At 54.9% G+C, this 26999-nt stretch overlaps 2 protein-coding genes across 2 annotated transcripts; one reads left to right on the top strand and one right to left on the bottom strand.

The window, feature by feature from the left end:
• Positions 1-200: 200 nt before the first annotated feature.
• On the top strand, positions 201-4645 carry Tor4a (torsin family 4 member A). The gene is made up of 2 exons (XM_052181798.1): positions 201-463; positions 1167-4645. The coding sequence occupies exon 2, from the start codon at positions 1203-1205 to the stop codon at positions 2484-2486; it is 1284 nt and encodes a 427-aa protein (XP_052037758.1). The 5' UTR covers positions 201-463; positions 1167-1202; the 3' UTR covers positions 2487-4645.
• A 6769-nt stretch (positions 4646-11414) lies between these two features.
• On the bottom strand, positions 11415-14002 carry Nrarp (NOTCH regulated ankyrin repeat protein). The gene has a single exon (XM_052181797.1). The coding sequence runs from the start codon at positions 13606-13608 to the stop codon at positions 13264-13266; it is 345 nt and encodes a 114-aa protein (XP_052037757.1). The 5' UTR covers positions 13609-14002; the 3' UTR covers positions 11415-13263.
• Positions 14003-26999: the final 12997 nt, after the last annotated feature.

The raw sequence follows: 26999 nt of genomic DNA, 5'->3' as shown, positions 1-26999 counted from the left end.
CTACTAGTTTACTCTCTGCTGAGAGCCTTAGTACCGGCTCTAGGGACCCTTCCTCAGTTCTCCTGGCAGAGATGTCAGTAGAGGGCAGACAGCTTTCAGGAGTCCAGGGAACCAATGGGAAGAGCTGCTAGATGAGCCCCTCCCTCTCTGTGCCCTGGACTGGGGTTCTGGGCCAGTCAGCCAGACCTCCCACCACTGGCGGATCCGTTCGGCCCAAGCTCCGCCTGCCAGCACCCCTGACTCACTTCCTTTGCATCTAAGTGGAAACCTCCCCAGAGCTTCCTCTGCCTCTGTCCCTGGGGACCTGCAGGAGTCGCTACCCCTTCAAGCCTGACTTGGGCCAGGCAGACCATGGCCCACCCACCTCACCCTTTGGGTGGAATACTAGCATTTCCTGCTTCCTGAGTTGCTGGCTGCTGGCCTTGGAAGGGAGTGGCCGAGCTGGGGAGCCCGAGGAGTGCAGGTAGGGGTGATATGGAGAGATCCCGGCCAGTCTCCTCAAAGTCAAGGCTCGCGTCCTTCCTGGCTCTTTCTGTTCATTTTTCTGCTCGTGTGTTCTCTGGGAGTTTGCTGAGGGACCCCACATTTGGGCTTGAATGGGGGCTAAGAGTGGGAGTGGGTTGAAAGGCCTAGGTTTTGACTAGGGACAGTGCTAGAGTCCATTCTCAAAAACATAACAGTTTGTCTGCACATTCCTCCAACTGTCCTAAGTATGAGGAGAGTCTCAGCTCTTAGGGGTACTGAGTCCTCTGGAACAAGGGGCCTACTTGGGACCTGTAAGGCCTTTGACAGCTGCGTATATATGTGCGTGTGCGTGTGTGCAGGGTCTAATTTGACCATTCCTGTCTCCTAATCGTGAGGGATGACAACGAACCTTCTGTTTATTGCTCCAAGAGGGAAGTCAACAGTCTGATAAATTATACACCTCACCCACCCCCGCACTTCCTCAAGACCTAGGCCTTTTCTGAGCGGACCCAAGAGATTTGCATGCGTTGGGGCCCTCCTGCTGAGAGCTGGACTTCCTGCTTAGTAGAACTAGGCGAGCTGGGCTTCCTGGTTAGTGGAGCTAGGCGAGGCGGGGCCAGTATTTGACCGGAAGGCACCTTAAGGAACCCCCAGAGGGTAAGATCGGGAACTCAGGAAGTCTTCCCATTTTCCTATTGCAGGGAGGGGAACTGCATGCCCAGCACAGGTCCTGAGCCATGGACCGCGGCCACCCTAGCATAGAGCCCCAGGCCAAGGGTCCAAGTGTGATCGCGCCAGTGCGTGCCGTGCTGCGTCTGCGCCGCCGAGTCTGCGTCCTGCGCAAGAGGCGCCTCTTGCAGCCGGGCACTGTGCCGGACTCTGGGACGGGGCCACTTGGACCCAGCGGAAACTTGGGGACTCTACGTGCCGACCTAGACCAACCTAAATTCTTCACCTTCGACAGCCTGACGGAGCTGTCTTCTAGGACACCCCGCAAGAGGCGCAGGCGTAGTCGGGTAGTGCTCTACCCGGAAACTTCACGGAAGTGCAGACCCCGCACAGAGCGGCAGAGTCGTGCACAGCGTTGCCTGCTGCTGCTTGTAGCCATTGTGGGGTTCCAGGTTCTCAACGCCATTGAGAATCTGGACGATAATGCACAACGTTACGACCTCGACGGGCTGGAGAAGGTGCTGCAGCGTTCTGTGTTTGGCCAGCCAGCTGCTGTGGGCCGCATCATGGCCCTGCTGCGAGACTACCTGGCTACACATGTGCACAGTCATCCCTTGCTCCTGGCACTGCACGGGCCCAGTGGTGTAGGCAAGAGTCACGTGGGGCGCCTGCTGGCACGCCACTTTCGCGCAGTGCTGGAGGATGGTGCTTTGGTTCTGCAGTACCATGCACGACATCACTGTCCCGAGCCACGCCCGGTTCAGGACTGCCGGAAGGAGCTGGCCCAGCGTGTGGCAGATGTGGTGGCACAGGCTGAGGCCGAGGAGAAGACCCCGCTCTTGGTCCTGGATGAGGCTGAACTCTTGCCACCTGCGCTGCTAGATGAGCTGCACGACCTCTTGCAGCCACAGCGCTCGCACCATTTCCACAATGCCATCTACGTGCTCCTAAGTGGTGCTGGTGGGATAGAGATCACACGCTTTGTGCTGCAGAATGCATCACGGATGGTGCCCCCACTCCGCCACAGTGCAGGTCGTACTCAGACTGAGGGATCTCCAGGCGAGGAGGAGTTACACACCAGCCTTCGAGAACTCCTGGCCCGAGAACACCCTCTGTGGCACACTGCAGCCATCGTGCCCTTCCTGCTACTGGACAAGCCAGATGTGGTGAACTGCTTCAGGGAGGAGATGGCAGGGGAGGGCTTCTTTCCTGAGCAGGCACTGGCAGAACATCTGGCGGAGCAGCTAAACTACTACCGTGTGGCTGGACACGAGTTTGCCATCACCGGCTGCAAGCAGGTAGTAGCCAAGGTCAACGTCTTACAGCACAAGCCTGCACATGCTGGGCGCTAGCCAGTGGGTCCAGGCATTTGAACTGTTGACGAAAACAGGAAGGATGTCAGGTGACTTGTGTCCCCCAAGCGTGTCTACCCCAGGAGCTAGGGACCCTGAACACCACTTCCTCTTCAGCCCTGAGCCTTGAGATTCCCTACGGTCACCAGGAAAGCAGCTACCTTCCTGTATGGAGTCTCCCCCATCCCCCCAGCTCCCTCTATGTCTGTATCCCAGGAACGTGTGATAGGGCCTCCCAGAACCATAGGAGGTCACCAGGGTCATGGTAGATTGTCTCAGAGGGTGTAAGACTGCAGTAGGCTTCTGGTCCTCTGGAACATGTGGCAGCCTCCATGCCTCTCACAAACTCCCAGCCACCCCTTGAATGCCTCCTTAGCTTAGAGGCCACAAGGCGGGGAAGGCTTCTCTAGGCCTCAGAAGGCAGTGGAATTGTTGGATGTCTACAAGCCAGTGAGTAGATCCAGTGGAATTCTTCAAATGCTCTGGAGCATGGACCCAGGGGAGACCCGCCCTCTTGAGACAGACATGTAGAGTGGCTGTGGAATCAGCTACAAGGTTCAGGGTCCTGCTCACCAGAAGTCAGTGAGGAGGAGTCTCTACTTCCAGGGAGGTACTGTGTCTCCACCCGCCCTGGCGAGACCTCCTGGGAAACCACGGAGCTCAGGTTTCCCAAGAAAGGCTCACTGGACTCCAGTCTGTCCTACTGTTGAGGAACTCCTTGTCCTGGCCCCTTCCAGCCCCGGGCTGTGGAGTGACGGCAGTGGAGTCCACAGCAGACAGTGGAAGCAGGGCAAGTGAACCGTGCCTTGAGGCTGCCGACTGTAGGAAGCAGGAAGCAAGCAAGAGGCCCACTGGGGTGGGGTCAGATGGGCGGTGCCAAGCCTCTGGCTGCCTGTGCTGGCTGGTTACCACAGTTACAGTGGGTGAGGTTCCCTGTAGCTTTGGAGTCCTAGGTTCAGCCTCTCCTGTTTGTGTGGAATTTGCAGACTGGAGGCTTCTTAGCACTCTGGCTATGTCTGTGCTGCCACCTGGTGGGGGACCCAGACTTTGCCTGTGAATGCTCATCCTGGGTTAGAAAGTGGCTTGAAGGCACACAGGAAGTGGTGACAGAAGAGATTAGAGAGGAGGAGCCCCTCAATGGGGGTGTTATGTCCTCCACGTTTGGAGAGACAAGCTGCAAAACCACCCAGGCTCAGGTTTCCATAGAGAGGATTACTAGCAGGCTCCCATGCAGGTCCTGCGCATTTCATTGTCTCCCGTTGGCATGGTCTGAGAATCTGTGTGTGCATGACCTGTTGAGTGTGGATGCTGTTCAGTTCTTGCAGGATGATGCCGAGAAGGACCCCAGGATTGTCACCTGAAAATCTACCTGGAAGTGTCCCCTACCCAGCCAAGTGTTGCTTATAGTGATTCAGTTAACACCTGCAGGGCATTAATTTAGTGAGGGTCCAAACCCCCGCAGGCAGCAGTTTCTCTTTATTTATAAAACTGTGCACTTCTTAAATAATTTCATGGAGGCTAATTTCTGCTCTAAAGAGGCCTGTGCACTCCGCACTGAGCATGTTGCATTGTGCCGTGAATAAACCGCAGCGCAAATCTACCCATCTGCTGTCTTGTCTTTTCTGACTGTCTGTGGTACTGAAACCTGTCAATGGTGAGTAAATTCACCAACATTTCTGTCTAACCATCTATTTAATAATTCCTGACTCTGGAGACAGGCCTGGTGGTGTGCGCCTTTAGTCCCAATACTCAGAGGCAGAGGCAGTCAGATCTCTTGAGTTCAAGGCCAGCCTGGTCTACAGAGCGAGTTCCAGGACAGACAGGGCTACACAGAAAATCCCTGTCTCAAAACCCCCGAACCATCCCCCCCCAAAAAATGATAATTTGTGTTTTCCCAGGGTTTTACATTTGTAGCCCAGGCTCATCTTGAACTTTTGAGCCTCTTAAATGCTAGAATTATACTTGCATACCATCATGCTGGCCAGATGGATTTTATAGGTTTTGATATTTGAGAATTCTGAAGGACGAGGGTGGGGGCAGCAAGATTTTGATGAGCGTCAAGAGGAGACTGTTTCTTTCTGGCAAGACATTACTATTTTTTTGTAAAATTATTTTAAAGGCTTATTTAATATTATTAAATATTATTATTTTCAAGTTTATTTGTTTTATGTGTATGGGTGTCTTACCTGTATGTATGCATGTGTGCTACAGGCATGCTTGGTGCATGGGGATGCTAGAAGAAAAAATCAGATTATCAGGGACTAGAGTTACATTTGGTTGTGAGTCTCCATGTAGGTTCTAGAATTGAACTCAGGTCCTTGACGAGAGAAGCCAGTGTACTGAACCATCTCTGCAATCCAGATTTTATTTTGTTTTTAAAGAATTATATATTTATTTTGTGTATATGAGTAGTACATTGTAGCTATCTTCAGACACACCAGAAGAGGGCATCAGATCCCATTACAGACGGTTGTAAGCCACCATGTGGTTGCTGGGAATTGAACCAAGGTCCTTTGTAAGAGCTCTTAGTCACTGAGTCATTTCTCCAGCTCTGTAAAATTATTTTTCATTCTTTAACTCTTTTAAAAAGATTTATTCATTTATATGTAAGTACACTGTAGCTGTCTTCAGACACTCCAGAAGAGGGCATCAGATCTCATTACAGATGGTTGTGAGCCACCATATGGTTGCTGGGATTTGAACTCAGGACCTTCAGAAGAGCAGTCAGTGCTCTTAACCGCTGAGCCATCTCTCCAGCCCCCTTCTTTAACTTTTAAAAACGCTATTTCAAGCTGGGTATGGTGGTCCTCAGCTTTAATCCCAGCACTCTGAGAATCTGAGGCAGCGTGCAATTTGTATAGTAAGTCCTAAAACAGTCAGAGATATAGAGTAAGACTCACAAAAACAAACAAACAAACAAATAAATAAATATGCAAAATATAACTATTGTCTCTCCCAATAATGAACCCATAAATCACATAGACAGGAGCCTGTTCTAGGGACTTTAAGAAATAATATAAGGGCCGGGCGGTGGTGGCGCATGCCTGTAATTCTAATACTCTGGGAGGCAGAGGCAGGCAGATTTCTGAGTTCGAGGCCAGCCTGGTCTGCAGAGTGAGTTCCAGGAACAGTCAGGGTTACACAGAGAAACCCTGTCTTGAAAAAAAACAAACAAAAACGAAAAAAAAAAAAAACCACAAAAAAACAAAAACAAAAAAAATCAAAAAAAGAAATACTATAGGTTTGGTGGTGGTAGCTCATGCCTTTGATTCCAGCACTCAGGAGGCAGAGGCAGGAAGATCTCTGTGAGAGTGAGGCCAGCCTGATCTACATACCAGGTTCCAGGATAGCCAAGGCTACACGGAGAAACCAAGTCTTGAAAAATCAAATGTTCCACACATGCCTAGTCCTCAAAGCTTTTAATTTTTAGTTGTTTATTGTTGTTGTTGCTGTTATTGGTGTTTTGAGACAGGGCTTCTCTGTGTAGACCAGGCTGACCTCAAACTCGGAGATCAACCTGCCTCTGCCTCCCTAGTTCTGCTATTAAAGGCATGTGCCACCACCACCAAGCTTATATTATTTTTATTTTTGGGGGGCTGTGCAGGTTTGAGACCGGGTACCTCTCTATAGCCTTGGCTGTCCTGGAACTCACCGTGTAGATCAGGCTGGTCACAGATTCTGAGTGCTGCGATTGTAGGCGTGCGACAAGTACCAAGCCTAGCTGTGTACATGATGTGTGTACATATAAGTGTGTGTGCTGCAGCCAGTGTGTGCAGGCCAAGGACGCCTGTGGAGGTGCTCTTCTCCCTCCCTTCACCCTTGCTTCTGCAGGAGGAGCTCTGGCCGGTCCGGTTGTGGAGCAAGTGCCTGGGACATCTGGGACATCTCAGCAGCCTTCAAAGGTAGTTTTTGATAGATGTGTGTGTGTGTGTGTATAGTATAAAATAGAGTTTATTTAAGGCACAGGGAGGGGAGTTAATGGGGTAGTGGAGGCAGAGAAAGGCAGAGAGAGGGAGAGAGTAGAGAAGCAGAGGCCGGCCATGACCATGTGGAGAGAGGGGGGAGGGGAGGAGAGCCCAAGAGGGGGCAGAGAGAGGCTGAGAGGGAGAGAGGTAGGAGAGTTAAGAGAGTATATATCTTTTAAAAAAGATTTATTATTATTATATGTAAGTACACTGTAGCTGTCTTCAGACACCCCAGAAGAGGGCATCAGAAGATCCCATTACAGATGGTTGTGAGCCACCATGTGGTTGCTGGGATTTGAACTCAGGACCTTCGGAAGAGCCGTCAGTGCTCTTAACCGCTGAGCCATCTCTCCAGCCCCAATAGCTGTATACCTTAACTACTTTTATATTGCTGTGATAAAACACCATGACCAAAGCAATGAAAAGAAACCATTTAATTGCCAGGCAGTGGTGGTGCACCCCTTTAATCCCAGCAGAAGACTGGGGAGCAGGAGCAGAAGGATCTCTACTTTTGAGGCCTAGAATCAAGCTCCAGGACCACTGGGGCTACACAAAGGGGAGGAGGAAGACAGGAGGAAGGGGAGGAGGGAGGGAGGAGGGAAGGAGAGAGGGAGGGAGGAGGGAGATAGCGTTTAACTGGCTCGTGGTTTCATATGCTTAGCATTCATAGGGTTTCAGGAAGACAGGCAGCTGCCTGGTGCCAGCCAGCACTGGCCCACAGGGGCATTGCCCACATGGCTCCCACCAGCGGCTCCAGGCTCTTCACCCAGAGGCACCCTCTAATCTATCGTAATGATCATTTGGAATGTGTCTTGTATCTTGCAGGCATTAGAAGCCCTTGGGTACAGGGCTACAACTGTTGGGGTTCTGCTAATCATCTTTGAAGTCTTGGGCCTGGGATATCCTCCGTTTTCCATTTGGTCAAGACAATTTAGGGACAGCATGAGCGGTCCAGGGGTCCCAGCTGGGCAGCTGGCCTCAGTCCCGCACAGCTTGGGCAGTCCTCCCTCCTAGTGCTTCCCCTTCTGAGCTGTTGCTTTCCTGTCTAGCCCACAAATGCTCAGTCAGTTTCAGCAGCACTGCCAGTGCCGGCTGTGCATGTCCACCCTGGCCTTCTCCTACTTCTTTCTCTCCACCCACCCTGCTTGTCGGACACTAACGCCATCTCCCATTGCTTTATCCCGGGCTGTCTAGTCAGAGTTGGCCCGTCTGGTTCTAGTGTCATCAGTTCTGAGAAATCGCCCACTGTTCATAACCCGCCTGGTCGGTTCCCCTTGTCTGGGGCAGAGCGCCGGCTGGCCATGCCTTTCTGGCCTGTGCTGTCGGCTCTTGCTCCTTCGTGACCTAAGCACTTCACCCAACCTTCTCTGCACGCCTCAGACGGATGGAGGCTGCAGTCCTGGGTAACCAGGTGCCCGAACACAGCTGCCCACCTCGGCCACACACCTAGCGTTCTTGGCGGAGATCACAGGGAGTGCAGGCGGTGACCACAGGGAGGCAGCATAGTCTCGCAGGCCAGCCGCGGCCGCCCCTTCCCCGACTTCCACTCCTTTCCCCCTAAGCTGTTTTAAGCTCCACAGGAAGAACCAGGTCATCGGAGCCTGGGGAGGTCCAGGCTGGGCATGGCGTATCCGGGATCCAGAGAACCCGTCTTGCCTCGCCCCGCCCCTCGTCCCCCCTCCCACGCCCCGTTCCCGTCCCTCGGTGCCGAAGGGGGACCCCGCCTGCTCGCGGGAGGTGACCCCGCCTGCTCGCGGGAGGTGACCGGAGATCTCTGCTCCTGTTTGGTCAGGCCCAGACTTTGCTTGGGTCTCATCCAACTTCCTTGTCTTGGGGATGACGGCAGTGTCATCGAGTCCTGGGGGGCACAGGCAGGTCCTCCTAAGGAGCTGCGGGTCCCAGGCCGTGACCTCGAGCAGACAACAGCTGGTCTCTGCCCTCACTCACACCGAGGCGGGCAGTGGGTGCTCGGGCGGCCGGTGCGCCGCTCCCGGCCGCCTCGCCTGGCGGGCTCGCAGGGACGGCCCTGCTGGCTTTGAATGTAAAGATTTTGCCTTTGTGAGTGCTTGCCCGCCCCGCTCGCCGCCGTCCTCATTAGCATAGCAGCTGCTCGCCGAGCGAGGACCCGCGCAGGAGAGGGCAGAGGCCTCCGGAATGAATGGGGCCGCGGCTTTGGTGCGGGCGAGAGAAAAAAGACCGACAGACGGACGCGCAGGGGACTGTCGCAAGGACGTCCAACCAGAAGAATGCGCCGCACGGGGGCGGGGCTGAGGCGGTGGGGGAGGGCGGCCTCCAGGGACCCTAGAGCCCCAGGAGGGTCTTGCCAAGACCTCAGAAGGAGCAGTTGCTGAGGTTCCCAGACCTTCGACGGCCCCTCCTATGGTCTGAGCCCTTATACGGAGGGCTTGGGCTTTGTTGTTGCTTAGCACTCCCAGGCATAAGGCCTCCTTTCCTGTCCTTCAAGGCCTGTAGATGTCGCCTCTTCCCTTCACGTGGGAGCACCAAGACACAGTTGGCTTTCCCAGGTCAAAGAGTAGCTGTTCCTTCACCTGTGGTGCACGCCACCCCCGACCATTCTTGTGATGAGCTTTGGGGACAGACTGCCCCATAGCCACTTCTCTTTTCCCTTTCTGGCCTGCTCTGTGACCTGGCTCTCCCCTGTCCACTCTTATGAGTGGACGATATTTCTGCATTTCTGGCAGTAACTGTTTTCTGTGCAGTGGGTCAGATCAGAGACGGATAGGAGCCAAGCACTCTCCTGAGAACGGGAGCAGGCCCTGACCTTTGCGCTCTCGTGAGCCTTTTCTCTCTCCAGGCTTTCCCAGGGCTGCTTCTGGTGCCCAATCCTTCTCCAGGTCCTCTCAGTGCCTCTCGACTTGTACCCTCTCCTGGCAACAGGCACATCTGCAGCTTGGAAGGCCGGGACAGGGGGACCTAGGTCATCTATAACTTCTCACCTGCCCTAACCTGGACCAGTTTGGGGAGAGGATGGGAATTTACCGGAGACTCATCTGGCCACCACCACTGCCCGCCCCACTGCAGCAGGTACTTTGCTGTGCTGCGAGGACCACTGGCCACATTATTCTGGAGAAATGTACACCAGAGATCTGGCAACCTTAGTCTGGCCACATCTAGGGAGCAGAGCCTTCTGTGGGCTCCACTGCACAAGGGTGCTCTGCCAGGGGATCATGCCACAGAAGCAGACCACTCTTCCTGCAGAACCCTCTGGTCCTGCCAGCCTAAGGACTTCAGCCATAGTTCTAAGCCCACCAAAGGGAAGGACTGTGGTGATGTGAGTGCTGGGCTTGTGTCTGCCTACCTGCCTCCTAGTGTATGCACTGTGAAGAGGCTTGTGCTTGCACTGCAGCCCAGACGGCATGGGTTCCACTACGGCTCCTTCCTCAGCCAACTTTTATTTGCTCGTTTGAGACAGGGTTTCTCTGTGTAGCCCTGGTTGTCCTGGAACTCACTGTGTAGACCAGGCTGGTCTCCCAAGTCTGAGATCTGCCTGCCTCTGCCTCCCCAGTGCTTGGATTAAAGGTCTATGCCAGCCAGGTAGTGATGGCACACGCCTTTAATCCCAGCACTGGGGAGGCAGAGGCAGGCAGATTTCTGAGTTCAAGGCCAGCATGGTCTACAGAGTGAGTTCCAGGACAGCCAGGGCTATACAGAGAAACCCTGTCTCAAAACCCAAAATAAATAAATAAATAAATAAATAAATAAATAAAAATAAAGGTCTAGGCCACCACGCCCAGGTTTGCCATCTCTTCCCAGTTTCATTTCATTCATGACACAACAGTCTGTCAGATCCCTCCAAAGAGAACTTTGGAGCTGCAGGATTGCAGATGGCAAGCAGGATACCTGGAAGCCCTCGAGCCTTTCCTAGGCGTGGAATTTTATTGGTGCTGTAGATAAGAGGCAGTGATTCTGGTTGAGTCTTTCCCTCCTCACACTCCAGGTTAGTACTGAGCAGTCTAAGGAGAGGGTGGGACTGAAACGACTCAACTGGCCACGTCCTTCTAGCTGTGGGCAGTCGGCTGAGCTCGGAGAACTCGGCCACTGTACCCAGTGGAGTGGACACCAGCGACAGTACAACTCTGGCCTTGTCTCATTCCCATGCAAACAGTGTAGAACAGTGGGAAGACATGGTTACTCCTGGTGGCTACAATGCCTGGGGCGGGACTTCCTGAGGAAGAGCCCATCTCTGCAGAGCATCACACCAGTCTGCTCACTCTTGGAAGTTTAATAACCTTACTGTTGCTGGGAGAAAATGTTAAGACCTCAGAAGTAGGAACCTGAGGGGTGTGTGGGGGGGGGCTGGGTGGCTGCCTGGGGTCTGTATGGGGGGGGGGAGCAGGTACTTATATCATGGCTCTGTTGGAGCTCCTCTGATGGTTGCTGCTATTCTGGTTCTGTCAGGCATCTCCTCCCCTGCATCCCATGCAGGACCCCAGGAGTGGGCTGTCCATGTTCCTCCAATGCATTTTCTCAAATCACAGGCCTGGGGACCCTGGGTCTAATTCAGATCTGCATTTCAGTGAATTTGGCCCTGGACTCTGGAAGCCCAAATCTCTAGAGGTGTTTTGCTTGCCCAGGAGCAACTGGAATATTCCCCCAAATCTAAAGAGACCCTCATCTGTGCAGAATTCTTCTAGGGTTTCAACTCTCAGGCTGGGTAGGAAGCATCAAGAGCTAGAAGCAGATGTTTCTCTGGGGAGGCCTCAGCCACTCTTCAATACTAGGAAGGCACTGAGACTCGAGCTCCTGCGATGGCATCTGGGTTCCCGACTTGGACTTGACAACCACAAGGCTGAGCTCGCATTTACCCAGCTTGGTCTTTAGATTCACAAGCCAAGCAGCCAGGATCCGTTAGCTGAGGCTTGCATGCCGTGGCCGACCCTCATCCCCTTACAGGGACCCATGGCTTGGGCCAACATTAAGAACCAGTATTTTTTTTTTAATATAAAAAGACCAATGAAAAATTTATTTATAAATTTTTCACGATGGGCTACAAGTCTATATCGTACGCTCAGGAGTGTGCCACAGACTTCATACAGATAGAAGAGACCAACCAGGACCCATCTGAAGCTTCAACACAGGCCTAGGAAGTTTTAACATTAATTAACATAATTAAAATGCATTTGCATGTAGAAAAACCATACAGAACTCCTTTTGAAGTAATCTGTGCTTGTCTCAATATCTGCTAATTTCATGACATTATCACTACTTCTCCCACACTGGTTCATGAAAGCGCAGAAGACCAAAGAATATGGCCAGGCGCACAAAGGGCTCCACCCACCTGTGTCCTCAAGTGCTCCCCATTTTTGCACGCAGGGTCAGCAGCACTTCTACGAAGGGGAAACCTTATTTAAATTTGAATAATTCAGCCTCCTTTTATTTCCTAGGATCAAAACAAGAAGGGGTGTGGGGTTGCATAGAAAATTGGAGCCACAGAAACCAGGAAGTCTCCTTTCAGGGACAGCCAGTGCTCCAGCACCTCCTCCAGCCTTGGTCCTGGGCACAGCCCCTCCCCCATGGCAGGATCCTCAGATCATAATAGGGTCCCGGAGCCGGGTTTGAGGGTGAGGAGGGGGATTGGGGAAGGCAGAAAGGGCACAGCAGCCCTTCCACTCATTCAGCAATAGCATGAGAGATTCACAGTCTTTATAGGAATTTTATAAAAATATAAATATGGGTACACAACAGCCTTCACAACGCTGGATACAACGCCCTTTAAAATTGGGTTCATAACCAAGATTCAAAAAATACACCTAAAACTTGGCTTAAAATATGTTAATATTTTATATTCTGTCATAAATGTTATGACATTTAATCGTGGCAAATTCATTTACTTTTTTAAAAAAGTGTGCAACCGACTATTAACTATAATAGAAGTCACTAGGAAGGGTGACGTGCTCTCAGAATCCCCACGTCCCAGCCACGCGGGCTTCAAGATCCCTTCAGAACTTTGCTAAACCAGCCGGTGTGGGGAATGGTGGCCTCTCAAGGAAGGGGACAGATTCTGGGCTCCCTAAACTCAGAATCCAGGGAGAGGAACAGAGGAATGAGGTGTGGAAGATTAGGGACTCGGTGGGGGAGGGGCTAGCAATAGGAAAACCATAGGGCTAGGCGGTATTTCAGTGCAACCAAAAGATGGTAGACTCAAGTTTTTAGTTTTAAGGAAAAGAAATGCATCTTTCTCCCATAATCACGCACAATATTTCCAAACAAAAAACTCAGGCGCACAAACTTCACCCACAAATATACACACACGTGATAAATAGTTGAGGACATCAGGAACTCGGAGCGTCCTCTTCCTAGTGCGAGGACGCGCAGATGGTGGAGCCCGGTAGTGGTTGCTTGGCGGTCGCCAGCGACGAGAGCCGCACTGCAAGCGGGCGGGTCTCACGGGTGGCGGCGGGAGCGCGAATCCGCCCGCGCCTTTCACCTTCCGGAGCAAACATTTCAAGCGGAGGATCCGGTATCTCGGGATTCCGAAGTCTCCCGGTGTGAGACTCAAATTTCAAAATGGACTGGAGCCTGCGCCCCGCCCCCACCCTCTAGGCGATCGGGGGCCGTGGGAAGGCTCTGGGGCCCCGCGGAGCTCAGAGGACTGCCGAGGGGAGGCGCTCTCTTGCGGAGAGCCGAACCCTGGGGGCCACGGACGCGCTACTTTGGTCGTGGCCGCGGACGTAGAGACCTAGCCCGATTTCCACGCGGACCAGCAAACCTGGCGCACACCGAGGTAGTTGGCGGGAAGGTACAGCAGAGACGACGCGGGTGAGGGCCAGGGTCCGGGGTCCGGGTGGCTATCACCGGCCGCTGGCCGCGTACTTGGCCTTGGTGATGAGATAGAGCACGATGTCCTGGTGGCCCCCGAAAGCGGCGATGTGCAGCGCGCTCCAGCCGTCGCGGTTGGCTAGGCGGATGTCGGCTCCGAACTTGACCAGCAGCTTCACCAGCTCCAGGTTGCCGTCGATGACTGACTGGTGCAGTGCTGTCTGGCCCTCCGGCCCGAACGAGTTCACGTTGAATTCGCAGTTAGTCATGTTCTGCAGCAGCGACTGCAGTTCCTGCGTGTTGCCCTTGCGCACCGCTTCCTGGAAGATGCGCTGCGTCTGTGGCGCCGAGCAGGTGGACAGCTCGGCTTGGCTCATGCTGCCGCAGAGCTAGGGCCGCGAGCCGCGCCCCGGCTCAGCGCGGGCGGCGGCTGCAATGCGGGCCCCGGGCTGTCTCGGGGCGTGTCTCGAGGTACGCCTCGGCGCATGGAGGGCGCTGCGCCCTCGGGCCCCGCACGCCGCCCCTGCGCACTCCGGGCGCTCGGGGCCGAGGGCCGCTGGCACGGGACCCCTGCTGCATCCAGCCACGCCCAAGCGGGCGGGCGACAGGGCTGGGTGCTGGCTCTCAGGACCTGGGGCAGCCGGAGGCCGCGACACTCGCAATCGTGGTCCCTTCGAGGTTAGGCTTCGCTCCAGCTGAACTCCACCCGCGTCCCTTTGCAAAACAGTTCTAATTCGCCCGCCGCTTCCCGGTGTCTTTTACAGTTCTTATATTTGCATAACAATGGACGCTCTTGACGCACACACCAGGGCACTGTCGATTGGGTGGTGCCCACGTGGGGGCGGGGCGGAGGCGGGGTCATGCGGCTGCTCCCCTCCACGATAGAGGGCGCTGGTCTCAGCCAGCATCAGACGGGGTGGTCAGGAGGCCTCTGGGGTTTTCCAGCACCATTGCGGGATCCTGGGTCCGGTTGCTCCGGTGTATAACCTCCTTCCGCAGTTTTCTTCTTCCTTCATAGATATCGGGAATTGCGAGTTCCTCGCGCAGCCACTCCCAGCCCCGGACCTGGCGTTCACTGGTGGCAGTTCCACGAATCACTCGGTTGTGTAGTCCTCCATCACTCTCGCTCGTCCTTTCTACTCAAGTGCAATTTATCAGGGAACTTGAGCAGCAATTGTGTTTGGCCCCTCCACACTGATGGAAGGAGCTCCATGCCCCTAAGGCACCCCCAGTGTAGGTAGGGGTTCCTCTGACAGGCTGGCACAGGCCCGCGCTTTCTCTCTCTCTCTCTCTCTCTCTCTCTCTCTCTCTCTCTCTCTCTCTCTCTCTCTCTCTCAATATCCCCCTTCCAGCCCTTGTCAGCATGTATGCCCTCTGAGGGAGTTCTGAAGTGACTCATTTCCAAACCATAAGCCCCACGTTTTATTGACCACTCTTAACAACTGACCAGGAGGCAGGAGGTGCTGGCGCTGGCTGGGAAGGCAAGGCTCCACATTTCCTCATTATGTTTTACAGCTTATAGCTTCGCTGTGGTTGCTGGAAATTAAGGAGGAATGATCTTAAGACTTGACAGAGCAGGAGGCAGGGCACGTCAGGGCTTGATTCCTTCTGAAGCTAACTGGGAATTCCAAGCAGGCAACTGTAAGCGTAGCTGGGCAGACCACCCTGCCGGCTCCATCTGGGAAGCTGCCTTTGGTGGATGCTCCTGCCCCAGATTCAGAACTATATCATACTCACTGGGGCACGCCCCCAGCCTCACCTTCTACTCTGGGAGGAACCACAGCTAAACTGAATGGAGAAAGTAGGCAGATGCTCCCTGTGGGCACCTGTGGCCAGTTGCCGCCAGGCCAGCTTGTTTAAGTGTTACACCCCCCTTCTGCTAACCCGAGAACCTGCATCTCATGTGTGTTCAGCTTGGAAACCTCTCTGGTCTTCTTGAGATCCATGGTCTATTGGGTTCTGCCCATTTGGTCCCCTATCCACACCTTCTGCCTCACTGTTCCAAGATCTTTTTTTCTTTGTTTATTTTTTTTCAAGACAGGGTTTCTCTGTGTAGCCCTGGCTGTCCTGGAACTCACTCTGTAGACCAGGCTGGCCTCGAACTCAGAAATTCACCTGCCTCTGCCTCCCAAGTGCTGGGATTAAAGGCGTGCACCACCACTGCTGGTTACTGTTCCAAGATCTTGAGAGGGACCCTCATGGTTCTCTCTACCGTACAGGTAGATTGAGGTGCAACTGGGGATTCTGACTGATACCGGATGCAGGCTGGGTCACAGAACACTAACCCAGAACAAGGTGGGCAAGGAGAAAAGGGAGTTCTGGGAGCATGGGAAGGAGGACAGGATCTGCTTCCTGGTTGGCCCTGGGTTTCATGCATTTGCATAGGGTTGGAGGCATTAGACAGGCAGGAGTCAGAGACCACACCTTAGGGTGAGCAGAGAGCCTTTACTTTTATCAAGCCCAGGGCTGTCCCTTGAAGGTGAATTGGTCCCCAGAGGGGCCCCTGCCTAGGTGGGCTCTAGCCTGGCCTGAAGAAGGGCATCTGAGATGCTTGCCCAGAACAGAGCCTGGGAGTAAAGTCCTGTTGACATCCGCAGCAGGCGGCAGACAAAGGGGCCCTGTGTGAGCTCAGTGTGGGAACGCTAGGCCGCCACCACAGGGGCTGTGAGAGCTGGAAGGCTCAGCTAATTCTTGCAGAATAGCATGGCTGGTGTGGCAGTCCTAGTGTGGTAAAAGCTTATCCTGAGGACATTTTGCCGTGTCAGGCTCAAAGGACAGACAGATGTGCCTGGTGTGCCACCACCACTGTGCAGCTGAGACGGAGCCGGATGGCCAGCTTCCTGAAGGACTTCTTAGGTGATGATTACAGGATCCCCTGCTGGCTTGTGCTCCTTCACCACGGTTGTGCTCTGGCCCACACCCATGCCTTCCTGTTGCTGTCTCAGATAAGGAGGGGCTTGGGGAGGACTGTGTGGCATTTGGTTTCTAGTAAGCACCGCCCAAGTGTTTGCTGGAGGACACTTCCAAAAGGTGGACATTTGTTCCATGCTATTGAAGAGAGGGAAGGGAGGGGGCTCCCAGAGAATCTCAGGGGACCTAGTATTAAGCTCCGGTGTTTGTGATGCTTGCCTGAGATCTAGGAGACCCCCTTCTGGCTTTGATATTGGACTCTGACCTTTATTCCCCACCCGATCCTAAAAATGCTGGTCCAGGAGCATCCTGACCACCATCTGCTCATTCCTAGAAGGAAACAGTGGGAAGGGCATCCTCCTCCCTCCAGATGCCCGACTCCCGTTCTTGCTTAGGTGGGTGCTTAGCAGCCGGCAGCTGTGAAGGCAATGCTGTGAGGGGCAGCATGCACAGCGTTCTGGAATCCCTGTTGGGGAAATCTGGGTGGGGTAGTCCAGGCAATCTGAGAGGCCATAGGAGGACAGCACAGACAGGGCAGCTGGCCAAAGCTGGGCCAGGCCTGCAGCCACCTTAAAGGAGTTGCTGAGCAGGGGAGGGAGGCCAGTGGGCAGTGGGGGGCGGGGCTTCCAGCTAATTCATTAAAATGTGTTGGGGAGCGTGGGAAAGAGGAGAGTGTTTCTTCCCAGCAGCCCAGACACCTGGTAGAAGAGAGAGGCTAGGAATCAAATAACAAACACTGAGCTCCAGCCAGCCGGCAGAGCAGAGGAAGGAGGCCGGCAGGAACTGCAGCAGACAATCACTGTGACCAGGCTCTGCCCATGCCACTCAGCACGGCAGGCCAGCACTGCACGGACACCATAGCTGCTCTGTGGCCACTGTGACTATACCCAGCCTGTCTATGCAGTTGAGAAAGGCACACTGCAACTAGTCTCCTAGGTTTGCTGCTTGCTTCCAATGACTGAGCCCGCATGGGGCCTACAGCCTCCAACCCTTACAATGGCAAAGGTGGACGTGCTTCACCGAGAGCGAGCCTGTGCTGGGCAGCAAAGAGGAGGCGAGGGCAAGTGGGCATGGCTATGCCAAGGATGGGCCTGGGGCAGGATCAGGGTGGACAGCGTGGTCAGGTCTTCTTCCATTTCACCTTTGTCCTGCAGCTGCCTAGGTCGCAGCTATGCCGGGAAGCAATTAAAGGCTCCTTGATGCTTCCTTGGAATGCAGGAGTGGGGACGAATGTGGTCAGAACTCTTCCAGGAGAGGACGTAGAGCTAGGGTTCTCCCTCCTTGAGGAGACTAATACTTCAGCCCTGATCCCCTCAACACTGGGATGCTCAGCTCAGGATCCAAGGCTGCACAACAGGTTGGGTGGAAGGTCTGGACTAGAGGTGGCTCAGAGGGACACTGGGAGTTGCTGTAGTCCCTGCCCAGCTCTCCGCACTTGTGAAGTGTCAGCCAGGTTGCTGTGGGCAGTGTGGGCTGAGACGCAGATCCCAGGCACCTTTGGGTGAGTGGCATATCACGGACTCTCGGGAGGCCCCAGGTGGGCTGTTCCAAGGGTAGTGGGCAGACATGGTCCTGATGCCACACACCTGGATCTGCAGTAGGCAGAAATACTGCTCAGGACCTTGTTGCCTGAAGGCATCTGTTAGGTTCTTCAGCCAAATCGGAGCTGGTTTCCGCTTGAGGCAGGAAGCAAAGGAAAGGGATGTGAGCAAGGGGTGGAGGTGGCACATTCCTGCAGAGTGAGCAAGGGGGAGGCAGGCCACAGAACACCAAGTGTGTCGGTGCAGGCCGCTGCAGGCTGGCTGAACGCAGGAGCCTCCATCCTGGGTCCTCTGTCCCCTCCCTTCCCCTCGTTCCCTTTGTTCCCATTGGCTTTCCTACCTCTGCAACTCCTGACATCAGCATCCTCAGATCCTCTAGGGAACGTGGTTATGGGGGCCTCGGCTTCCTCAGAGAGCAGAGGCAGCTGCGGCTACTTTTGGGCAATTGTGACTAGGGAGGGGCCCATCATATGGGTGGGTCCTGCTGCATTAGTAAGTAGGTAGCCAGGTGCTTCCAGCCTCTCAGTAGGTTATAGTGGCTGCTCCTCTTCCTCCCCAGAGAGCCACCTTTGCCTGATCCAGGGTGACAGAGACCTTATGGGTCTCACCTGGATCCAGGGCCTAAGAACCCTGGCCATCTAGAGATGCATTTGTCTTTGGAGTCTCTAGCAGCTTGAAGGCATGTGGAAGGGTTTGGAATAGGCATGGGGGACTAAGCAGACGGACAAGGCCACAGCCTGAATCACAAAACGTTTTTCAGGTTTATTGTTTGGCTGTTTCTGGCTGCCTTGTGTTCAAAAAGGGCTACTGGTTGTGCTGGGGGCTTGGCTTAGCCTATAGCAGTTGGGGACCTCTCCAGGACCTCATGGAAGTGTGTGATGATGAGGCTCATGTGGGAGCTATCTCAGAAAATCTTGCCACATTGCTAAGAACAGTAGAAATGTTGCAGTCAAGGCCTCTTTAGCATGCCAGTTAGGAGCCCAGTGGGGTGCCGTTGGTTTATATGTGTCGGCCTATATGTTCTCTGGTTTCGCCCAGGCTCAAGCGGGATCATAAGTGCAGCACTGCCCCCACCACCTCTTCTGGGACCGGGTCTAGGCAGGGAGATAGTGCCTGATTTCTCAGCTGGCTCAGGGCGTCCACTAGCTGTGCCCAAGGTCCCGTTCCCTCTAGCAGCTTCTGTGGAACTCCTCTGGTTCTATCTGAGTCCTTGCCCCTGGTGGCTTATCACTTCTGGGTCTGATGGGACTGTCCTAAGGTGCAGAGTCACCTGTGCTCAGAGGGCCACTGTGAGTCACCTGTGCTCAGAGGGCCACTGTGAGCTGAAGCTCTGTTATTCAGTGCCTGGCTCCCTGCCCTGCTCCCACCTCCCAATGGAGAGTCCAAAGAGCAGAGGCTGAGAAGCCTTGGTACTTCTGGGTTCCTCCCCAGGGGACTTAAACTTTGGGCCATTCTTAGGGCTCAAAGGTCCCTGGGAAACAAGTCCTGGGCATGAGATCTGCTGATTAGGGATCCAGGGGCCTGAGAACCAGTGGGTGGGGGTGGGGCAGACCTTTTGTAGTGATAAAGAGATAAGCCCACTGCCAAAGAGCCCATTTCGAAATCAGCCAGTACCAGGGTGGGGCCCCCAGGGCCTCAAAAAACGGTGGGGATGGTTTTTACTGGCCTTTGCAGGTCCTGGCCAGATTGTGAACAGAGGGCAGAAGGGCCAATGTCCAGCTGAGGGATTCCTGCAGGACTGAGCAACTGAAGGCGGTCTGGGGAGCAGATGAGAGGGGCAGCCTGTCCACTCCTGTGACCCCTTAATTTGTTTGCCAAACATGTCTTTACAGAAGGTCCCAGATCAACTATAGGCAGGCATGGATGTGTACAGTGGCTCCCCACAGGTGGAGGAGGCCTCTTCCTTAAAGTCTTAGGCAGTCGTGACCTCTGTCCGGGTCATCTGCCCCATCCAGCCTGGCAGCTTCACTTTCGCTCTACAGACCTCTGTGACATCAGCTGATCTGTGCAGTTGCTCTCTCGCAAGGAAATTCAACAGAGGATGCTGGTCTCAGTCAGCTCAGTCAGGTTGCTGGTCTTGATCAGCCCCACACAGGGTGGTCAGGAGGCCTCAGGGATTATCCAGCACCACTGCGTGATCCTGGGTGGGGTTGCTACTTATGACCCCAAGAGGGGAAAGTTTCACTCTGCCTACTCCCAGGTAACTTAGGGAGAACTGATAACATAGACAGACTGAAGTGTCCGTATACCTGCCCACTGCAATGAGGGGCAGGCTCTGTGCCCTGAACTTAAAGCCAGTGACTGGCCCGTGTAACTGTGCCAGGCAGGTGTAGTGTGCAAAGCATCTAGTAGTCTGCAGACCCACAGAATAGAGGGAATGGTTGACTCCACCCCAGGGGTTCTGAGTGTCCCAGCTTCCTAGTCCAGGGTCAGTTGCATGAGGAACAGGCCACTGGGCCAGGACGTTCAGGGTTAGAGCACCTCCCCAGCCACCCTTGAGATCCACCTCTGAGGGACCCCCAGACCCCATCTGCTTCAGGGATCCCCTTACCTGTTCTGTTCCAGTCTCCTGATCACCACTGAGGCTGTATCAGTTCCTCCATCCACTCTCTGGGGATCTTAAGGTACTGGTCACTGTTCCAGGCCTGGGCAGCCAAACGGATGCCAAGTCATGCTTAGGACTTCCTTGCTATTCCCCAACTCCAGACCCACGTCGTTGTGAGTTTCCTCACCAATAAGTGTGTGAAGAATGGTGTATAAGGTAAGGGTTGCAACCCAGTGGCCTCTTCCCCATGCAGTTGACCCTGGAGACCAGGAAGCTGGGACACTCAATGCTCACTGTGGTTAAGTCAACCATGCTCCCTGTTTCTGTGGGTTGATTTGCATACAGGTCCATCACTTTCCATTTAAGTTTAGGGCACAGGGCCTGTCTCCAGCCAACCTACTGTCTGGTCCTCAGGAGTGTTTCTTCACTTTGGCCTCTGTGGGCCATGAGTTGCCACCATGAGTTGCCTCTTTCATTTCCCAAAGCCTTGGAAACTGCCTAGCGCACCTCCAGACCCAGAACCTTTAAGGAACAGCCAGGCCTGCACCCTCCTGGACAGCCGGTTCATGTGGGAGATGAAGGGTCACTGTGACCAGCTGTAGGTTTCCCTAGACCCTCTGGTTGCTGTCTCTATAACATCTGGAATAGCTGCTAAAGCCACAGGGGTCTGCTGTGGCCCTGAAATCCATGGTGGGTCAGGAATGAACCCTACTTTGAATCTTTTGGGGGACCTTTTAGGCAATGGTCTTTTAGGACACCTGAGGGCTCAGTTAAGGCCTGTTAGGGCTTCCTTGCTCTACCCCCAACTCCGAGCCTGTTAACCTGACTTCTACCATTGACCAGGGCAAAGAAGGTAGGACTTAATCCCAGATGACCCTGCTCATGACTTCCAACTGGTTGCTACCTACACAAATAAGTAAGTTTGTGTTTCAGGCTAAGCTGAAGAGTGGGAGTCCTGGGCAGGCATGTGTATGTCTATGGAAGTATGCACTTCTGGGTGTCAGAGCACCTGAAAGAGGTAGGGTCCCTGAGTCACAACGGAGGGCTACAGGGAGGTTTGCTCTCTAGTGATCATGCTGTGCCCCCCCCCCCTTGGGGGCTTTGGGTAAGCCAGGTAAGTGTCCTGGAAGAACACATTTGGAGCCTCAGGGTGTGCCATGCTGGGCGGCACCTGCCCCACCCACACATCCTTTTCCCACGGGCCTTTCGACACCACAAGGTTGCATTACCTGTGGCTTAGCCGCCACTTCAGCTTTGCAGCCCCCGCTGGCCAGGGGCCTGGGCTGGGGCTGGCAGGGAGCTAGGACCTGCCCTGCCTTTGCTCCAGCTCCCATCTTTCCCACCATGAAGCCCCTTCCTCATGGAGGGCACCTCTGTTGTCCTCATCATTACACCCACCCCGGTCTCTGGGAAGCTCTGAGTGTAGGGACTTCCTTGGGGCAGGTATGCAGGCAGAGAGTCATGCACCTGCTGAGGCCCAGCCTAGCCTAGGCCGGGGAAGGCCAGAGGATTGGTGGGCGCTCGAGTCTCCACCAAGTGCCCAAGGCTACCACCACAGAGGTCCCCGTTTTGCTTTATCATGTTCTTCTGTAGGTGGGGCATCGGTGTACAGCTCAGTAGAGTTAAGGGCTGCACATCCTCTGTGTTTCTAGTCCTCCTAGGATCTGGCCTGGTGTGCAGTCTGGGTGAGGCAACCGGCTCATGCTGAGTCACCACCATGCAAACGCCTGGTGCTGTCCACAAGGACCTGGCCCCACCTTCGGGAACCACGAGTGCTGCTTTTCCCACGGCCCGTTGCCCGCTCTTGGGCCTTGCTGTCACCCTTGTGGGGCCCAGGGAACCCTGCCCCCGCCTGGTCTGGAAAAGCCAGTTCTGCACTGTTCACAGCACCCGCCCTCCACCTTCAGGCTTGCAGCCCAGAAGAGGACCAGCCGCCAGGGCCACCATGGCCAAGTACACACTAGGCCATTAAGAGAATGACCATTCCTGAAGAACTAAGCCTAATGCTGAGTGTTTCTGACACCTGGGAGCCCAACAGCCTCCTTTGTGCTGAGAGGAGGCTCGTAGCAGCTGGCTCTCTCGAACTGTCCGGGGGCCCACACCAGGATCCTTATATTGCCTCTCCACTAGTATGAAGCCAGGAGCCTCACCTTTGGGATGTCTCTGGATCCTGCAGAGGTGTGGGTGTGGGTGTTCAGGCAAAGGCCTGAACCTAGATCAGCACAGCTGTGTGCATGCCTTAGGCCAGCCTAACAGACAGGGAAGAACGCCTGGAGGGTGTGGGAGGGCTCAGGTAAGTGGAGGCAGGAGAAGTTGAGAAGACTCCTGGCTGCTGTGTCCCAGGAGTCCCTGTGTGCCTGATTCTCTTGGCAGCTGTGAGGTACCAACAGTGTTCTGACTCAGGGTACTTCTGCCTGTGAGTGTTGCTGGTAAGCCCTGAGCCCCATGGGCAAGGCTGCCTTGTTGAACTGGCCACTAGCTGGGTACTGGTGGGTTTATGGAGCCACAGTCAGATGTTAATTTGATTTTGCTCTCTGCAAACCTGGCAAGAATGAGGAAAAGAACTCATTCTGGTGTGTCCCAAGATGGCACCTGGGAGGTGTACACTGATCCTTCAAACAGTCACAGCCTCTCCTCTGACCTCCAGGGTATGCGATTCGAAGAGATCCCGAAACACGCAGGGCACCATCTGCCTATTCCTCCAGCCGAGGCAGAGATTTGCTGGGTGGGGATTTGTTCCCAGAGTGCTAGGACGTACCATGAGTAGGCCTACTGTTAGCTGGTGTCATAAGGGGCGATCATGGCTGAAGGATCTAGAGGAGATCAGCTGTCACAGTCACAACAGTTGTCCTGCACTGCTGCCCCAAGAACATGCTCGGGTGACCACTTGTCCTTATGCCTACTTGGTATATGGGCCACAAGAGAGGATTGTGTGCCTACGGGTATGCTTGCCCTGGGTCCCCAAAAAGTGGACAGATGGCCCACAGACACAGCGAGCATGGGGAGCAAGCTCTGGAAAAGGCCTTAAGCCAGGGCAATGGGCACAGGGCAGACCGGAAAGGCAACTTTCGCTGACTCTGCTCTCTTCCCCAGAGTCCACCAGGCCTTCCCTAGGCCAAAGGTGACAGAATCCAAGCCTGAAGAGACCATTAGCCTCTCAGAGCCCCCCCAGCCCCAGGCATCCCTGAGATCCCATGCCTCATTAAGTGGGGGACTGAGGAAAGAGTAGCCCTTCCAGGACTGGATCAGGAGTCATGTGCGCCAAGGTGCAGGGCAGCAAGTGGTGGCCTGTCAGGTTGGAGCCTTTGCTAATGGGAGCTGATCCAGGCATCTGTGGGGGTAGGCAGAGGTGACCAGAGCTTGCCTCCCACAGGCAGGCCGCCCCGGTGATTCCCACAGCCTGTTCTCCCTGTCCAGCAGGTACCTGGCACAGCTATGAGGTCTGTGCCTTACCTCCCAGCTGGGGACAAGATGGGTGACCTGATGTAAGGGGTTTCTCCCCATATTTTGGAGATAGGGTGAGGGACCCTGAAATCAGGGGATCTTCTTAGGACCTCCTGCCTCTGAACAAAGGGGCAGGTGTGTACCAACTTGGTCCGACTGATGCCAGCGCTTCCCTGCCAGCTGGTTTTCTGGGGCTCTAATCAAGGCCTGTCTTCTCCTGTGCCTGTCTCCAGATGGCCTCACAAAGGGGCTGGGAGAGGTCAGTCCGAGGGGTACCCTGGCCTGGGCATCCCCGCCGGCAGGCCCAGGCACAGCCTTGCCTCAGAAGCTCTCTCACTCCTAACCCCCCACCCGGGAGGTCCTCGGAACTCGGACACTGAGCACACACTCCAGAGCGGCAGGCCATTTCTGTCCATTTCCCACAAGCTGGGAAGAGCAAAGCATAAAGGAGTGCAGAGGAAGTGAACACATCACACCCCACTGTCTGGCAGGAAGTCAGCAACAGACGCAGTACCTGGACACACCCGCCCTGGCGAGGGACGCAGTGTGGCTCCTGGGCGAGGGGCTGCTGCCCATCAGCTTCCAAGTCCCACGGGTTGTGATCGCAGCCTTCTTTGCCCCCCTGTCTTAGGGACAAATGGCCTGACACCTTGCTAGACAGGGCAGGGCAGGGCAGGGTCCAGGAAGCGCAGTGAGGTGCTAGCCCGCTGTGCTGGACTGCCTCTGTTCACACCTCGCCTTCCCAGGATATCCTGAGAGCTTGTTTCAGGCCCTGTGCTGACTCGGGTCCCTGAAGTGATCTGAGAGTCATCTGCTCATACTCTGTCTTAAGGGAAATGAGTTGATTGCTGGGCCACATTTGACAGACATAGGAGCTTCACAGCATGGCTGATTTGTCTGCTGGCATCAGGCTAAGGATAGGCAGAAGGGTCTGGGTCCCAGGACCCTGGGGATATGAAGACCCTGGGGTCTGCTTATGTGTGTGAAGGATTTGTCTAACGTCCAGTCACAATGTCATACTGTTCTTATGTGGTAAGCTATGCCCTCTCCAGGGTCGCTTACTCCTAGGGCATGAAGATGGCAGCCCTTGGCAAGGGCTTTGCCCTCTGGCCCCTGTCCCGCCCCCTGGCTTAGGAAGGGCAGTTCCCACGGGTCTGACCCCTCCCCCACCTAACCATTGCCCAGTCCTTTTGTGCAACTGGGACAATGTCTCCACAGACAAGTGGGGGATGGGCCGTGGGGACTGTCTTCCTGGTGAGGGTCCCCTTGGGTCAGGGACAGCTGGGTTCAGCTGGTCTTTTGGTGCTCAGTCTGTAGGGCTGTCAAGAAGGGAACCCCGGTGGGTTTCCCAGGAAGGCAGGGTGAATGTGGTAAAGGGGAAGGGTGCTTAGGAATCTCAAAAGATCCAGTGACCCAGGGTCACTTTTCCCTTTCTCTTAATGCTGAGATGGAAACTGGGGTCTCAAGTACATGCTAGGGCAAGAACTTGACTGCTGAACGGCAAATCCAGCTTCAGAGTCTGCATGGGAGTGCATGTCAGGGCTGTGTAAGAAAGGTCATGGGACTGCCGGTGTCTATTGTACCACAGCCTACTCTAGAGGGTCATCAGAGTCTGACCTCCTCTGTGACCCTACACCTGCCTACAGAATTAAAGTTGATTCCCAGCAGGGGACTCGTTAGGCCCAGTTCTGCCCACCTCACTGGAAAGCAGACCCTGGGGCCATGGCCCTGTGGTGGGACCCTCTTCTCAGTCTTCTCTCCGTTCTTAGTCGTGGGAGCCAGGGTCTTACAGGTTGCGCCATGTGACTTGAAGGTTTGAAAGCTGGTGGCCTGCTTTGTCTGTTCATCAGCATGTAAACCTAAAGTTGAGTATACTTCATGGGTGCTTCAGTCCCTCTGTGGAGCAAGTTGTAAGACCCACGGCCTGGATAATGGGCCATACATAGCCCACAGCTTCTCAGCTCCCTTCAAGAGCACTGTCCCTAACAAATGAATCCAAGTAAAGTGTGAACTACCTTAAAGAAAAGAAAAACAAAACCCAGGGTCTTAGGTAGCCCAGGGTCTTAGGCAGCTCTGGTGGGCCCTTGCTGTTTAGTTGAGGGTACCCTTGAACCTTTGATCCTCCTGTGCAGGGATTACAGAGACAGAGACAGGGTTTATGCAGTGCTTGGTGTGGGCGTTTAGGGGAAGGATTGTACTGGACTTTCTGCATGCTAGGAACTAAGCCACATCTCCAGCCCTGGGGGAAACGTTGTTTTCAGGAATTTTTATCTAGAAGAAATCTGCATTTGCTCAAATAGGCCAGGCCTTAGGAGCCCCATCCTAGTCAGTGGTCAGCTCAGGCGCAAGACAGTGAGTGTAAGTGGAGACTGCGGCCTCTGAGGACTGCAGCTCTGCTGCCCCGGGCCACTCTTGTCAGAGAAATAAAACAGGGTCTGGGCCACACAGGACGCCTCCTCCCAGGCCTGGCAGGGGCTCCCCCTCTCCACCCAGTACACAAACGAAATACCCCCCCCCCCCACTTCTTGAGGCCCCGCCCCAGTCCCTGGAGCGCCATTCTCTCTGGGCTCTGCCCCCCCCCCCCCCCGCAGGTCCTCCTTCTAGAACTTCCATCTCCCTAGATTCTAGGGTGCCCTTCTCGCTGGTGCTGGAGGCTGCTTTCCCCAAGCTCCGGGGTGCCCTTCTCCCCACAGGTCCCGACTCAGTTAGGCCCGGTGTTCCTGGGCGCCACCCCCGCCCCCCACCCCCTAGTCCTTGCACGGAGCAGGAGGTTCCCAGACGGGGGATGGGCAGCGGCCGTGAGAACTCGCCGGACGGGCAGGCGTGGGAAAGCGGGAGGAGGGGCGCAGGGCGGGCGGGGCGCGCCTGGGAACGGCCCCCGCCCCCGTCACTGCCTTTGAAAGGGCCACTCAGGGCGCCGGCGGGGATTCAAAAGCAAACGGCCGCCACTGCCTTCCCGCCCCAGTCGCAGGGGTACGTGTTGCAGGCTGCCCTGCCTTCCACTGGTTGGGCACTGCCCATTATGAGTCAGGAGGTGGCCCCCACCAGAGCCACCACCCGCAGCAGGTAGACCCCAAACAATCCCTTGCCAGGTAGCTAATGCAGGCAGGGGTTCTCCGGACTTGAAGCATGAAGCAGGAGACCGGAGAGAGCAAGAATGGGTGAGGATTGTGAGGGGGAGGTGGCATCAAACTATCAGAAGCAGCACACTGATTGACAGGGACTGACCAAAAGCAACCACTTGTACCACTCCAGGGCTAGAGTTAGCCAGGCCTAACTCTAGTGAAGACCTATGTCTTACCCTCTCTAGGACCCTGCCCTGGTGGGG

This window comes from Apodemus sylvaticus, chromosome 5 (genome assembly GCF_947179515.1).
Source record: "Apodemus sylvaticus chromosome 5, mApoSyl1.1, whole genome shotgun sequence".
NCBI classification, from domain to species: domain Eukaryota; kingdom Metazoa; phylum Chordata; class Mammalia; order Rodentia; family Muridae; genus Apodemus; species Apodemus sylvaticus.
Note: the sequence above shows the minus strand (reverse complement) of the source record. Positions and strands in the feature narration are given on the sequence as shown.